The sequence below is a fragment of the Ceratosolen solmsi genome, unplaced genomic scaffold, assembly GCF_000503995.2.
Source record: "Ceratosolen solmsi marchali unplaced genomic scaffold, CerSol_1.0 scaffold6, whole genome shotgun sequence".
In the NCBI taxonomy this organism is placed as follows: domain Eukaryota; kingdom Metazoa; phylum Arthropoda; class Insecta; order Hymenoptera; family Agaonidae; genus Ceratosolen; species Ceratosolen solmsi.
The window spans coordinates 14,303,385-14,321,580 of record NW_011948414.1 but is presented as its reverse complement, the minus strand read 5'-3'; the positions used below and the strand labels follow the sequence as shown (position 1 = coordinate 14,321,580).

Here is an 18,196-nt window from a genome sequence, read left to right as displayed (position 1 = left end):
TTATATTATTTATTAGATAAATTTTTATCCACAGTAATGATATTTCATTTTAAAAAATTCTTTTGTGCATCTCGGTATTTTACACATTGTACTGTATATATATATATATATATATATATATATGTATGTATTTGTCAATTTGAAATATGCTTATATCGCTACATTTTTAATTTTACAAGATTTATGAAGCTCACCCGTGTAAATTCGTATCGAAAATTTTTATTCTATTTTGATATATACTTAATGTATAATTTCTATATATATATATATATATATAGAAAAGTAGAACAATTTCTCAATTGTTTACAACAGTTAGAATTTAAAACCATAACGTAATATTTATGATAGTACATAAAAACAAACAATATATTAAGTATTTAAAAATTTTAATTTATAATAATTATCTTATATTAAGGATAGTATAAAAAGTGAAACAGCATGTCAATTGTTTATAACAATTAAACGGTCTGATAACACAATTAATTGAATCGCCGATGATTAATCTCAGCCGATAGGAAGCAAAGTACGTCTTTTTCCAATTACACTTAAAATACCTTGTTAAGTAAAACGGAAGAGCCTTAGAAGAGTTGTAAATACATAAAAAAATAATATGCTTTCTCACACACGACTTTCTATGGTAACATAATGACCGTTTTCAAAGAACTTCCAATTTTTCCTTATACGAAATAGAAACTTTTAAATAATTTAGATATAATATATATCAAATATATATTTTTTAAAAATATAATATATATTAAATATAAAATTATTAAAAATATAATATAAATTCAATAATTAGTAAACTCTATAGAAGAATATCTAAAATAGTTTTATAAAATTATTTGTAGCTATTATATCTATTATATTTAATACACTTTTTGAATAATTACTTAAATTATAATATTTTGTTTCGTCACTTTTTGTAGATAGAAAAAAAACATTAAAAAGGTGGAAATAAATATAAAATATTACTAATATAAGAAAAACTATAAAGTATAAAATCTATAAGATGTAATTCGGAGATGTTCAATATGCTAGAATCGTCATATAGGTACTACACAATCACTATTAAATGTTTAAAATGGCGTAAAAAATAAAAAATTATTTATATCAAGATCCTACAAAACGAAGCTTGTTACTTTAAATTATAATATTTTTCTTCGAACATTTAAAAAAAAATTAATATATTAAATATACACGCAGAAAAATCTATCAAAAGCGATTATTTAGTCAAATATTGAATGGGTTTTTTTGTGAAATTTTCTTATGAAATCATAATTAATAGGATTGAATTAAATATATAAAATAATAAAAATATACAAAAAACTAGCAATATATTTCCAAATACAGAATACATTTGCAAATTTCGACAATATTTGGAATGAGTAATTTTCAAAATAACGTATATATTAAAATTCAAATATTAGATTTATAAATTTTTATTGTAAATTTAACATAATGAAATAATATTATATATGGATTATTTTCTTATTTTGAATGCATAAATAATTATATCCAAACTATATTATAGAGCATATGTAAAAATTCTTAGTTAATATAATTATAAATATATAATACACTTATGAAGACATAAATGTGCGTGGTTAATTGTATACAATTTACTAAGAAGCATAGTAATTTTCATATTCCATTAATATAAATTCAATTGTTTTGTTTTACTTTCATCATTACGTACTTTCAAATTCACATTGGGAATAGATTGGAAGGGCGCGAAATTGAATGTTGTATATGGATGGTGCATGCGACTAGCTAGAAGTGGGAGTGAGTATAAAGACTGGAAATAATCGATAGCACTAGTTAGTGAGTTTAGTGAGAGTGCCGTGAGCTTCGACTCATCGCGAAAATCTAACATGAAGGTATAATGTAAAAATATAACAACTTTTTATTTTCATTATTTTTTTATCAACTTAAATTCTTTTCAAAGGTTAAAGTTATTGCGGCATACTAAAAAATACGATACAAAAGTATTATAGTAATAAAATGAATTCTGGTTCGTAGAATGCAATGGGAAAATCTGGATTAATCACTTAAGCAGTTTTTCGAAACGATTATTATAAAAAATGAATTTCAACACATCAATTTGTTTTTTATTTATTTTTAAAAGATAACGATTTTTTCTACATCATATATACATATATATTATTATTAATTATTTTATTATAAAAAATTGGACGTATTTCAATATCTATTGCTATCGGTATTATATTTATATCGTTATTTTATATACATTATTAAGTACAAAAATAATTATTTTAAATAATAAATTTATTGTAAATAATAAATATTATCATAATTATAGTAATTCATTCGACTATTATATTAAAAACTCATTTTTATTTGTCAATTAACTTAAATTTTGCAAAATTAATAATTATATTCTGTTATATGTAATACATTATATATACATACATACATTATATATATAATTTTATTTCGTAAGTTAAAAATAAAAATCAATTTAGAAATAAAATAACTATAGCAGTGTAAATTAAAAAAAGGCAATGGAATCATAATATTAAGGAAATGTTGGATTTACAAATTGAAAATTTCATATGTAGATATACAAAAAGTCATTTGTAGTGTTTTTTGCTAAACAAATTTCTTATTATATACTTTTCTTTTTAGCTAAAGCTAAGAAATAAATATTCACTTGAATTTGGATATATGAGCTGACAGTGATCGTACACATGCATCTGTATGTGAAAGTTACATGTAACCTGTAATCTTTTATCCGATCTCTTTCTCTTTTCTGTATATTTTCATTTTCTTTTCTTTTTTTTTGCCTTGCATGTTTTCTGTGGCTATCTTTCTCTCCTCTCATTCATATTCCCTTTAGTATGTTCTTTAATACTTTTAATTTCAACTAATATCAATAGAAATATCCAAGCTTTTTAAATACATTTTCACAGTTAATGATAAGAATAAATATGAAAAATAACTAAATCAAATACTAAAACAATTAATTGCTGATATTTTCAATTCTTAAGTAAGTATGAGTGAAAGAAAATATATTTGACATAGATAATTCTTTGATTATTCATAATTGCAAGTGTTCTTGAATATCATCTTTTTTACGATATACATTTATTTTTTTATGTATCAGCAAATGTAAATAAAAAAGGTACATAATTATTACTAATACTATAAGTAATAATTAAAATAAAAAAGAATTTTATACAATTGAAGATTTATTTTAATATCTATTGAAATAATATTGCTAGAGAAATAACAATAATTAAAGAATAATTGTATTAATGATCTATTAATGACAATGTATTAGAGAATTTTTCAAAATAATATAATAAATTAATATAATGATAAAAAATGTTAATATTTATTTTAATTTTTATCACATTAATTTAAAATTTGAAATATTGGTTTATACTAAGTTAAATAAATAAAATTTATAATATTAATAATTGAAATATATATGTATAATGAAATATTGGTTTATACTAAATTAAATAAATAAAATTTCCTCTTATATAAATAATTTAAATTTAACTTTTTTTGGGAACAAAAATATGTTTCTTTTAAATAAGTACTTAATTTAAACGTGTGAAAATAATACTTGTAAATATAAAAATGATTCCAAAGTCAATAATTATTTCTTAACATAAACACCAATGTTCATTTGGGAGTTATAGAATCAGAAATAATGAATAAAGACATACATGTGTAAAACATAATATAAGCATTATAACATAATTCATAAAAGAAATTGTAACCACCTTAAAGTATGATTTTTCAAAGTAGTTTTAATTGATAGAATTTTCTATATTTAAGCAATATTTGTTGTGAATCTAGTATTATATTTTACATTAAATACTATAAGTTTAATATTCCCATGAAATAATAATTTGTTGTTGGTCAGTGTTTTTATAGTTACTAAAATTATTTTCTAGTTATATAGTTTTTTATTTCGTCATATTAAATCATGATGAAACTTTTTTATTTTTACAAAAAATGAATATATTTCAGCGAATAAAAATAAATATACAAAATTTATTTTTCGCTTACAATTTCGAATGCTAATATATAATCGAATATATTGGATTATCTTAATACTTAATAATTGAATGAAGATGAATTTAATATATACATATTTCAAGTTATACATTAATAAAAGTTTATTATACTAGGGTGCTGAATTAATGTACACACAATATTCAATAGATTTTTATAATATGAAGCATGACAACTCTCTGTAAGGAATTTATAAATCGTAATAAATCTCTGTCATGAAGAGTGTATTAATATAATAAATTATAGTTTTTGTAACTATTTTTCAAGTTTCTTTCATTTCATTTTTCCTTTTTCATTTTTAATGATTTTCTTATTATTTTTTTTATTTTTGTAGAAGCTTTAACTTTCACTACTTACTTATTTTTGAATACTATTAATAAAGTAATTAAATACAATTGCTATATATATAATAATACATATAAAAGCGCAAGTATATTAAACATAATTAGGTAACAACTTTTCAAATAAATTCTATATGTGATATATCAAATATTTCAAATATAAATAGTTTCTTTAACTATCATAAGCTCTTCCGTTTGTTAACTAAATAAAAACTATAATATTTCGATAAATATATTGAATATTTTTGTTATGTAATTTGCTATTCAAAGGTAAAGGTTTATATTAATATATTATATAACTTTAAATTGTTTATTATTTATAATACCTATTGAAACAAATATAAAAAATTATGCTAATAATAAATAACCCATATATATATTTTTCAGATTGAAATATATGATTATAAATTTGAAATTAAATTTGATATTAAATTGATATTAAATAATATTAATTTATTTATAAACTAATTTCAGTATATCATAAACAAATGTTTATATATATATATATGTATATATATATATTTATTTTTTTTCGGAGAATATTTCGTTCAAAAAAAATTTTTTCAACGTTGTACATTTCTTTTAACGATAAATAAACACTTTAAATACAGAATAATAATTAAACTATTGGAATATTAAATATGATTAAAGTTAATAATAAAGGAAAAAATTGATTTTAGTATAATATTATTTTTAAATTTTGATATAACTTTCTTAATATAAGGGTCGCGTATAATAATTATAGAAACAGGAAAAAAGAAAATTATAAAAAATTCGAAAGTACGTCACCAATTTGACAAAATTGTAATATTTATGTTAATTGAGAAAAATGAAATATATTATTTTAATCCATTAAAACTTAGGAGCGAGACGACTCATTACCGAAATTTATTGTCGAAATCATGAATAGAAGACAATAGAATGGTAAGATTAGTAAGGAGGAATTCAATTTTATAGCAATTCGTAAACTCTACCTTGAAAAAAATGTTCCTTTCGATTTTCCTTTTTCATTTTTCATTCAACCGCTCTAATATGTGACTGTACTTCTAAGTACGTCAAATGCAATCGACATTGAAACGTTAGAGATCAAGGAGCATATATCAATTGCGTAGCATCTACGCGATTTATAAACTTTCACCGTAAAGCTATGAACTATTCGTTCCACTTGCCTTGACGATTCTCGAGTCGCTTTCATAAAATACTCCAATCGGTATTTATTATTGACTGCTATGTCAGTATGCCATAATCATGTTGACTATGATTTTAATCTTTTACTTATTAAATTATTATCGTTTGTACTCAATTTTATTACCACTTTCCAATATCTATAAGAATCGTCATCCATCTACTATATGGAAGCTACTTGTGACATACTTATTTCGCAGATTGTAAAAAACAAACAAATAAAAGAAATTCTTCATTTTTTAAAATATAGTTGTTGATTATTATATTTGTAATTGTTGGAATTAAGATATTTGGTGCATATTTAAAAACAACATTAATGCATTAAAATACATGTCTATGAATATTTTATTTTTATAATTTTTCAACAGAATCTAAAAGATTTTATTCTAAAAATATATAAATAATGAATAAATTCAAATAAAGTATATTTATGTATAATTATTAAATATAAAATAAAGTATTGCTTTTGATATAATATACTTTTATTATACAATTTTATATATTATAATTATTCTCGTATATATACTATACAATATTAAACCATTTTTATCTGTATAGAATTATATAAAGGTTATATCTATTTTAATTTATTTCAGTTTTCATACCTACCATACCTTTTCATACCTTTTGCATATTTTTCGTTGAAATTTTTCGATAAAAAATATTCGGATAGTTAACCGATATTAAATGAGTCGATGCATTTTGACACTCGTTGATTGTAATTGATTCGGGAAAACTTTAGTATATTTCAGTTTACGGAAGAATAATTTGTTTTAATCTACAGAAGGTGTTAATAGTTTTACCATTATTTTCAAACTTTTGAATGCTTAGAAGTTTGCGATGATATGTATAATAGATATTATTTCAACTACAAAAATAATATTCATTTGATTATAATGAATAATATTAGCTCCGCTATTCTTAATAATACTATTTGTTGATTTAACAAATGATGGTGATGGCTGAAAGATATTACATATGCTTAATCAGATCGAGTTGTGGCTACTGGAATGGAATAACTATTTTTTATTCAAGTGTTATTAATTCAATTAAAAAAACTACACAGTATATCAGCTAAATATGAATCGATCGAAAGAGCTTGAGTATCATTGGAAATGATGATTTAACATTACCAACTCATGTTTAATTATAATTTTATACAGGGTTTATTATTAAGGGATATTAACATAAGAATTTGAACTCTGATTATATATATATAAATACTATTTCTTGATACAATTAATAAATTCCATATTGTAATTTAGTTTAATCAAATTAGAAAAAAAGTTCAATTAATGCTTTAAAATATAATATTTGAAAATATTTTAAATAGAATTTTGACCTACTAATATATAAATGATTATTTACTTAATTTTTAGTATATGGTAAAAATAATAGATCTCTAATTTAAATTAAAGTCTACATTACTTTTTATGTCTAACTTAATTTTTAATTCTAAACTATTTTAATTTGAACTTATAAAAATTCTATACTTGTTCAAGTTATAAAAGTAAAAAAATTTTGTAATTTTTCTTTATGAATATAAATTGAATGAATAATGTTGCTAGATATTATATATACAATAATTTTAATACAATCAAGAATGGTTAGTAAGCGTATACATATTCGCAAACATTAGTTATTAATATAATAATAAAATATAATAATATAATAATCATATAACATCATAATAATAATATAATACTAAATCCTTAATCATATGGTAATGCTATTTTATGATAATTAATTATGTATTACATTTTCAAATAAAATATGTATAATTATATACTAGTTTGTATACCTTTTAAAAATTTAACGTACTCAATGATGTGTAAATAAGTATACATGATCTTGTATCGAGTAGCACAAGCATATTTATATTCTTTCTAAAGGCAAGTTCTCCTTTTAACGACCACAAAGTATACATCTTTCACTATTGACAAAAAACTAACTTAACTTAAATGGTGCAGATAGCGGTGTTTCTCGTCGTTGCTTCGTGGGTGACGAGCTGCTCGTTAACAAATGAGGCCACATTCTCTCGTGTGACTGCAGTCCAACTACAGAGACTTGCACCTTTTCGATTATTCTTTTTAGACAAGGATACTTCTAGAAGGACTAACAAGCCTCTTCATCAATATCTACAAATTCCAATTGATTTTAATGAGCTTATACGCATTTTCAATGGCTCGGAATCATATGATAGGCGCGTAAATTCCATAAAGCTTAGTTCTCAACAGATAGATGCTCTGAACAGGTACACAGACAAACTGATACAGAACGAGCGTGTACAATCGTACGTCCAGGAACGAATCAAAAGAGATGGTTACGATGGAAGCTATGGAACAGGAGGGGGTGGCTCCGAATCATTTTTATCAGAACTAGCAGGTCAACTAGTTGGTGGTGTCGTTCAGTTGTCATCAACCGCATCTAAAGGGTCATCTAGCTTTAGTGGATTTAAGTCCCCCCCGCCGGTATATGGAGCACCAGTATACCACTCGGTTAGTTTTATACATATTATTTAAGAATGTAATACGTCTCCTATATATTAAATTCTTAGTCATAATAATATTAAATTATACCGATGTATTTTTACAAATAATTCGATAGGAAATTTAATATGTTTGAGAAAAATTAATATTGTTATAGATAAAAAATATAATGTATATAAAAAGTGTATTTCGATCGGATTATTATCTTTACTTATAATTCCATTATAAATATTCCAATTCAACTAATTCTATTTCATAAAAATATCCAATATGAGAATTGGATATATTATACGTGAATATTGTATGAAATTGTGAAAACTGTTAATTTCTAGTAATAGTACTTAGCAAAATAAATATAAAAATTCAGAAATTTATTCTTTATAGCTAAGTAAATCGAAAAATACAAATCTACATGAAATCGATTAGCAATAGTCTTTTATAATTTTGCAATATTGATATTATATTCATTAAAATGTTATTATATCATTATTAATTATTATAGTTAATGTTATTATTAATAATTACAATAAAATAATTATTATCATAATACATTATTTTGAAATTTTATCTGTAATTTTATAGAATTTATAAACAAAATGGATTGTAAGATATTTGAATGCAAAATTAAGCAAACTCAAATTAAAGATATTTTTTATTTTACAATAAAAATATATTTAAAAAATAAAATATATGTGCCCACGTACTTTGTTGTCTTTGAAGTATATGAATTTATATGAATCTTTGAAGTATATGAATACTCTTGCATAAAAATGAAATAAATGGATACATTATACTGTGGAGTCACATAATACATTTTCATAAATAATCTGAGTATATTAACGTTTTTATTCTTTTTTCAATTTATTCATTATCATTTTACGTGCTACCTTTATTATTTCATACATACATACGCATTAATGCACACACACATACGCGCGCGCACACACACACACACACCCATGCACACCCATGCACACCCATGCACACCCATGCACACGCATACACACGCATACACACGCATACACACACATACACACACACACACACACCCATATATATATATATATATATTTGAACTCATTCTATAGAAATCAAAATTCATTTCATCATAGATTTTTAAATGTATATCTGTTTATACTACTTAAATTTTTATATAAATAGGTACATTTAATTCAATTGACTTAGCAAAAAATAACAGTATTATAAAATATATTTACAAAATAATTGAAGTAAGAAGAAATTTATGCCCAGAATATTAATATTTGTTTTAAATACAATTATAATTACATATATATTAATTTTTTTAATTATTTAGATTAAAATACAAATTTTTTCTCCTATAAAATATAGTACAGATTTCAAATAGTCGGTTACAATTTAATTGTAAATAAATATATTTAGTTTATTATATAAAAATATAATATATATAATTTTCTAATTTTCATTTATTGCAAAATATATTAAATTTGAATTTTATAATAAAAATAATTTATCATAATGTATTAAGAACATATAATTTCAATAAATTCAATTTTCTTTCTAACGAGTGAATCATATTTTTATACACTCTGAAAGAATTTTAATATAACTATATTATCATTTTTATTAATGCTTAATAAATAAAATACGAAATAATAAAACTAATTCTAGTGTTTTAAAATTTTACTTTTATTTCTTTAATTTGTATGTATTCATTTACATATCTTCAATATAGCATACGTAACATAATTCAATAATTCAGTTAGTAAATATGTTATTAATAAAATTTCTATAAACTAAGGGAAATTCTTTATAATTTAATCATTGTGCGAATCAGAAATTATATAGATAATAACAACTTACTTAATTACACAATAATTTATGTATAGGGGAGAATTACATTCCAATATGTTAAATGTAAGCGAGTGATTTTAATATTATTTTGAAGATTATTATAATTATATAATTTACATATAATTAAAACAAAAATTACACAAAAAATATATCTAAACACTACAAGTCAATTAATATGGATGCATATTAATATGTATTTGACTGATCATGTATTAAGAATAATTATACAGTAATAAATTTAAATCGCTTAAAGAAACTGTTTTCATAGTATTCACAGATTTAGTTTAGGTAAATTAATTTTATGGTATTTATATATGATAAATGCAAATAAACCTCAAATATCTTAAAATTTTGCATTATAATATAAATGTAGCTATTTATATTTTATATTTATATTTTATAGTATACTATAACATATAATAAAAAATAATAAAAGTATTTTATTAAAATTAATTTTTGGCTTCATAACCTTTCGTTTGTAAAATTAAAATAATAATTGAAAATATTTATTAATTCATTAATAAAAATATATAAATAAAATTCACAATATAAATATTTGTATTACCTTATTGTCTTTTTGATCTTTTTCTCTACTGATATTATCAAGTAAATTAAGTGGAAAAGTAGGTTTTTTTTATTTTGAAAAATTGACTTATTCTTTATTATAAATTTTATCTAAATTACGTGTTTTTAATATTATATTAATCTAGAATATTAAAAAATATAGTATAATTTTTTTCAGGTAGTTTTAATGATTGCAAATAATCGTTCATTTTAAAGTATAAGAGACCTACTATATCTAGGTCATTGTTGTTTACACTTAAGGAGGGAAACGCTACTAAGAATTTCCCAATTTTTTTAGTTGCTTCTCTAACTTCGTTTATATAGATATCACTTGCTTACTATAAGGATAAAAAATTCATAGCTTGCTAAATTAATAGTAAAATTATATATAATGTTAAAGTATAAATAGAAAATAACTTATGAAAATTTGAAATGATAGGAAATATTTATATCTAGTACAATTTAAATTTTTTTACAGATATTCTTTTATAATTATATTTTTATAAACAATAATTTAAAAACAAATTCTCTATAACACTTTTAAAAACACAATTATTGATATTAATTATTATAAAGAAAAACAAGAAGAGGTTCTAATTTCATATGCTTTTATTTATGTCACATTAAACTATTAATCATTACTATTATGCATCTTATAACTTTATATTTTTCTGATTTTTTAGTATAGTAAGGATAGTTTCAATATCTGGGACTTCAAACGGGCTATCTTAAATACGCTTATCCAAGCAGTGAAGGCGGTTGGCGGTGGCGTGTTAGCCTTAAAGGGTCAATTAATAAAAGGAGGCGGCTTTTTAGTGTCTACAAAGGGCCGTATAATTAGTAGCGCTGGAGAAGCGATTTCGGGGTTGGGTAAGAGTCTGGCAAGTAGCGCCATTATACAACCTCTTCCACATTATCCAGCATATGGGCAAACAGGAAACAAGTTAGAGACACCCCAAATTATAGGTGAGAAAGTGATAAATTTTTTTCATACTACTTTTTACGATTGTCTGTGATATCTTTTCTTATGTTTCTTAGATTCCACAATAAGAACTTTTTAATAATATCTGCAATTTTTTAAAGAAAACATTTTTAAAAAGTTCACAAAGTAAAATCATTTAGGCTTAAATTTCATTGGAGAAGCAAGTATATATATAGACTCGGTCAGTTGCGCTTAAGTTCAATAATTATTAATTTAATAAAAATAAAAGCAATACCGGAACCTGTGTTTCAATTTATTTTTAAAAATATTATTTTTAGATATTACTATATCATAATCTCAATGTTCATTCTTTATAATGTACTTGCGTAAAGAAACTTAAAAGAAAAGAAAACTTGTTTAGTTTCTTATAGTTTATATAGCTATAATTTCTTATAGCTTATAGTTGTAAAGAAACTTAAAAGAAAAGAAAACTTGTTTAGTTTCATATAGACTAGATACCAAAAGATATAATTAATTTAGTTCCATTTACCGTACACTAAATAAAGAACTCAGTATACAAAATACATATAGCTCTTCACTTCGTTAAAATCATTACTAATGTTTACTTTTCTCCTCTCATACTCATTAATAATATTTAACAATTCATTTCAATTATTAAATATAGTAATGTATTAAATATTGCTCTCTTAAATTCTGCTAATATATATATATATATATATAGTATTAGATATATACAGTGTTAGAACAAATATATTAAATATAAAACATTCTTAAATTGATATAAGCTAAAATAAATTAAGTATTTAAATTAAAAATAATGACATAACGAAGTATAATATTGATTAACTATATCATTTAATTTTATGTTATTCATAATTTTTATATGATTTGATAATATTACTAATATTTTCCACTTATTTTTTATCGAACAAATCTTAAATAATAAAATTATCCCCTACAATGTTAAGTTGTCTATATAAAAAATTTGGTCTTACTCTATCCTAATGTTAATACATTAAAAATATATTTTCATTAATGCTTTGTCTTTAATAATAACAGCTCATCATGAACATTATGAGGGTCCACCACCAAGTCCAGATGAATACCATTCCTCATTTGGGGCAAATTCGAATAGTGAGTTTCATTTTTATATAACGACATTACATCATTTACTTTCAAGTTCGTCAACACGGATAAAAAATTGTTTTAAGCTATTGATAACCGTTTAAATGATTCTATTATATTAAATGATACTAATGAACTTTTCAATTTGCTTGCTTTATATTTAATTCACATTTTCAATCTTTCTGTTGATTATATTAGAAATATGCCATAATAATAAAAATACACTACAATTAATACGTTAATTACATGAATTAAATTTAAATAAAAGAATCTATGATTTTAATTATTTACCATTTATATTTAATATAAATATTAATATAATATTAAAAAAAAATTATAGTTCATAATACTTATTATATATGCATTGTAATTCTTATACATATAGATATAAAATTAAGGATTAAACTTTAAATCGCTTGAACGAAACTAGATCAAAATCCATCGTGATGAATAAATATTAAAATTATAATTTATATACTAATGTAATAAAAAATTGCATTTTATTTAAAACATTCTAAATATTTGAAATTGTAAATTATTTGTTTTTTCTTCTTCTTAAATTTTCACAAATAATTGTTACATAAAAAATAATTGAATACTACTGAAAAATAAAAAAAAATTATAAATATATTGACTACAAGGTGTTAGTTGAATAAAAATATATAATTTTTGTTACACTAGGATACTTCATGCATGCTATAAATTAATAATGCATTTATTTAGGATACTTAAAGAGTTAATAGATCGAATATTATTAATTTTCAACTATTTTTAATAAAAAATATTTATTTTAACAATAAAATTTTACTTATTTAAATATAATTAATAATTGCTACTATCACTACATTATTATTGCTATATAAAAAGTAATCTTTTAAATGTAATTAATTAAATATACAGAATTTATGGTGTTAAAATTAAAAATAATATAAACGTATTTTTTATAAATAAGTAAAAAATTAAAATAAACAAATTAATTACTTTATTTTAAAAATTAATCTCATGTAATAAACTAATAATGAACTGACATCTATATTTGGTAATTTTAATAACTCTATCATTATTGCATTATCTTTGCAGTCAATTGGTTCACGTATATTTTAAAATAATAATGTTAAGTCCGGATTATTAATTATTAATCCAAAGATGTCCGTTATAATTCATATGAGCAAATTTCAACGAAACCATTATTCAATTGACAAAGATAATATTAAATATGAACAAACAAGACTTAGATTCTCATAATCCATACTGCAGTATAAAATATGTGGTAAAAAAATAGTTGGTATATTAAATTTCAATGAAGAGCATGATTTATTGATAAAAAAATTCATAATTTTCAGCAAATTTTCTTTTAATATTAAATTATAATTCAGGTAGTCCAAAATTATACCCTTCTCTTAAAATTTTTACAAATAAAATATATTTTTAACTATTAAATTATAAAAAATCAGTTGTTTATTTCAACAGTTAAACTAATTAAATATGAAATATTCACTTTTCACTTATATTTTGTCGAAATTGCTTTATATACTTAGCGAACATAGGATATTGACATTAAAATTTCAGACGGGGATAACAACAAGTTCGCGTTGGGAAGCTACTCACTATATAGTATTCATCGACCTGGACTTCATGTTGTTACTATACAAGAACCATTAAAAATACCAATTTTGGAGTCTAATATACCGAAAAATCTTGGTTTTTTGACAAGTTCCCCAATTCCGGACAAATTTAGAAAATATGGATAAAACATAAAATTTAAATAGTCAGTTAAATACGGGTTGCAAATATGTCAAGATAGTTCTAATATTCATTAGAAATAAGAAATAATTTATAATTAAAAAACTTTCAAATACATAAAAATAGGAAGTTAACGTTATGTCACAATAATTTATCTACAGTAAAAATTATAGAAAATAACAAGACTGACAATACGCGGTAAAAATTAATAAAATTATACTCAGTTTTTTTTAAATTTTAATTAATTTGGATTTTATCATAAAATAATAATTTTTCCTTTGTATGTAAGTAATATGTTCTTTAAAAAAAACTTGTAAATCTATTCTATACTAATAATTAATTATAATATTCTTGTCTTACTTTTTACTTGACTACATTATATTATCTATTAAATGAATACTTATTTTTAAAAAATTCTTTAATCGGTACATATTATAATACATATAAATATAATGTAATTTATAAAAATAGTATTTAAAATACTAATTGATTTATTCAAAATGTACATAAATCGTCAAATTATTATGAATAATTTAATTATAAAATTAACCAATATACATTCATATTCATTTCAACCTATATTTTCTATATAAAATATACAATGATTTATTTGAATTAATTTCTACTTGTAACTGAGAATGTCGAAGACTAAAATACAACATTATAGAAATGATTACAATATTGTTAAAGTACATCTTGCATATATTTTTATTATTTTTCAATTTCAGTTTAGTAATTTCAAATTCTATAAATACATTTAAAAATAAAAAAAAAAGTAAAATATAAATGTATTACAATATTTTCAAGAAATTTCACGTATTAATAAAAAATAATTACTTACATATAAAAATAATTATTTAAAATAACTAATCATTATATTAAACGATATGAATTTTGAACGTTGAAAAAGTGTAATTATTATATTTCGTTTAAAAAAATAAAACTCAGAATGAATATTATAATTATTTATGAAAATAATATATTTTTCCTATGAAATTGTTTGAATATTTAATTTCAAGCTGGTCCAGTAATAAAATGTTTTGCATACAATTTTAAGTATTCTAAATGAATTTTATTTATTATTTTTTTAATTATATATTATTTAATTCATTCATTTAATCAATTGTATTACTTAGCAATATTTTAAATTATGTTTTTTGAAAGATACATACTTATTATAAATAATTAAAATACAAAAAAAAATAAAATAACTAAATATAATTAAAAATAAATACTGAAATTATCGATAATTAATTTTATTGTTCAAAGATTTTTCTTACTATTGTTAATAAATGAGCTAATGTGATGAGTTTATTTATAACGGTAACAACAATAAAAGAATAAAATATTAAAACTTTACTTTGCAAACATAAAAACTATATATGTTCTTTTTAATAGTAAGAATTTTTGTAATCAAATATGTCATTAGTCGTTTCGAGAATATTTTAACTGAAAAGGTAATAATTATATATCGTGATTACATTACTTAAACGTCGTAAAACAGTGTTTCAGAAGCTGCAACGTTTATGAAGCTTACATCGTATAAAAAGTATATTGTTTATATAGAATTAAGAACTTGAAATAAGAAATTATAGTATTTAATTTAGTATATGTCTATTTTGTTTACAAATTTCGAAGGAAAATTTAATTTATTAGAAACAAAATATATCGCTGTTTACATATTATATGTGCCGATATTATAAGTATACGAATAATACATAAAATTCTTTAAATATCATATTAAAATATAATTATATTATATAATAAATATTCATAAATTTTATAAATGAAATTGTAAATACTATGAAGAAAAGAAAAACGTTTTCATCATCGTTTCTGTCGTTTTTATACGATTTTATTTTCATTTTCCTTTAATCTGTCCTCGATGCTTTTTTACATAAATAATTTCATATGAATAGTGAATCTTTTTGAATTCGTTCAATAATATTTAATTTCTTATTATTTAATATAAATAGTTTTTTAAGTAACAATAAAAAGCTTTTAAAGCTTTTATCATACCAGTACATTCAATAGAAAATTAAATATATCTTTGAGGTGTGTACACTATTTCCAACATAATAACATAATAATTACAGAATTAAATTAACAATTTTCAATAAAAAAATCAAATATTATTATTTAATTAGGAATACAAATATCAAATATGTAATATAGTATAATGTCTATATAACATATAGACTACTAAAAATACTACTAAAAATAATTATTCAAATTCAATAAAATATTTTATAATTCATTTCTAATTCGTGATACATTCGATTAATCTTTAATAATAAGTAAAAATTTTTATGTACAATATTATATGCTTAAAAGCTACAGAAAATTATTAAATTTTAAATGATAATAATGTGTTACAGCGGTATATGCCTACGCGTATTATCCACAATATCTTCACTACGATTACCGAAGATCTAAGTCAGTTGGTTGATTCGTGTGTGTGCGTGCATGCGTGCACGTGTGTGTGTGTGCGTGCGTGCGTGCATACGTGCGTGTGTCAATGGCAAGAAGTCTACGAAGCAGAAGATTACCCAAAGATCTTTAACTATGATCTATCACAGTTTCCAGCTAAATTTGTTGACTCCAATTATTATTAATTCTTTTCGTAATTGAATGTTTTTTTAAATAACTACTATTAAATCATTGTTTAAGTATTCATTTATATTTAAGTATTCTTATTAATGAACGTTAAGGCAACAAGTGAAATGCTTGAAATATTGAAATTGTATATCTTTTCCAATATACTGTGTATACAGTCATTTTTGTAACCTTAATAAAACAAAGGCATATATATTTAGCGAAAAATAACATAAGCTTTTATTTGCTTTAATTAAATATAAATAGCCCCATTTAAAATTAAAATACTTCAATTAACAATGTAAATTTACAATATTCTTTATAAGTTAAAAGAAACGTATATTACATTATATTATATTTTTATTATAAACAACACTACATATAATTTTATCGGCTACTTATACATTATTTATAGTTTTGGCAAAATTATTATTATATGAAATCATAAATTCATTTTTTGAAGGACGAAAATTATAATACATTATTAATTTATACTTACCTAATTAGTTTAATCGATATTGATCGTATTAATTTTAAATGATCAAGTACATTGATACGTGAACCTCGAAACATAGCTATAATATTAAGCTTCCATATGTAGCAAAACTATTTATTAGGTATTAACAAAACTGTTATCTAAGAAGTCAGAGACTGACGCCGTTGAAATGATCAATAATTAAGAATCGATGCAACAAAAACTATTATGAGACTAAATCTGGATGCAGCTTTTTCAACGCTATAAAAAAAATAGATGAGAATTCGTCAACCTTAAATTACATATTCTCGTAAATATCATCAGTAAAAATGGACAAGTTTCACATTTCACTGGTGTAACGAATTATAGCGTTAAATACAGCATGCGTACGCTGTCGTAAATCTATACGAGAAAATTGGGACATGTATGGGTTTGAAAGAAGGGAAAATATACTAATCAAAGAAAGATCTACAGAAACTGGAATTGGCAATATCTCAACCTTATTTATTATGCACTCAACCTTGCATTCGTTTTCTTTCAATCTTTGAGCTTTTAATTCTCTTGCATTCTGTTTTTTTCCCTATTTTTTTTTCTTCCTTACTTTTGTCTCTGTGTTATATATACTTATTGCACAATGATGCATGCATATTACAATATTTATACATAAAAATATATTTTTAATTTCTTTCTTTATAGAATATAGAAAGGTAGAACAATTATTATTATTTATAGAATTATTATCTTTCGCATCGCATACGCTTACATTTGATTCATATTTTTAACATCTTATTGTAATTTCAATGCTACTAAATCTATTAATATGAATCATTGAATTATATATTACTACCATCTGTTC

General features: G+C 21.6%; 1 protein-coding gene across 1 annotated transcript; it reads left to right on the top strand.

The window, feature by feature from the left end:
- The first annotated feature begins 1,831 nt into the window (after positions 1–1,831).
- LOC105368204 (uncharacterized) lies at positions 1,832–16,867 on the top strand. The gene is made up of 5 exons (XM_011507165.1): positions 1,832–1,877; positions 7,544–8,071; positions 11,143–11,425; positions 12,462–12,536; positions 16,649–16,867. The coding sequence occupies exons 1-5, from the start codon at positions 1,872–1,874 to the stop codon at positions 16,717–16,719; spliced, it is 963 nt and encodes a 320-aa protein (XP_011505467.1). The 5' UTR covers positions 1,832–1,871; the 3' UTR covers positions 16,720–16,867.
- The last annotated feature ends 1,329 nt before the right edge of the window (positions 16,868–18,196 follow it).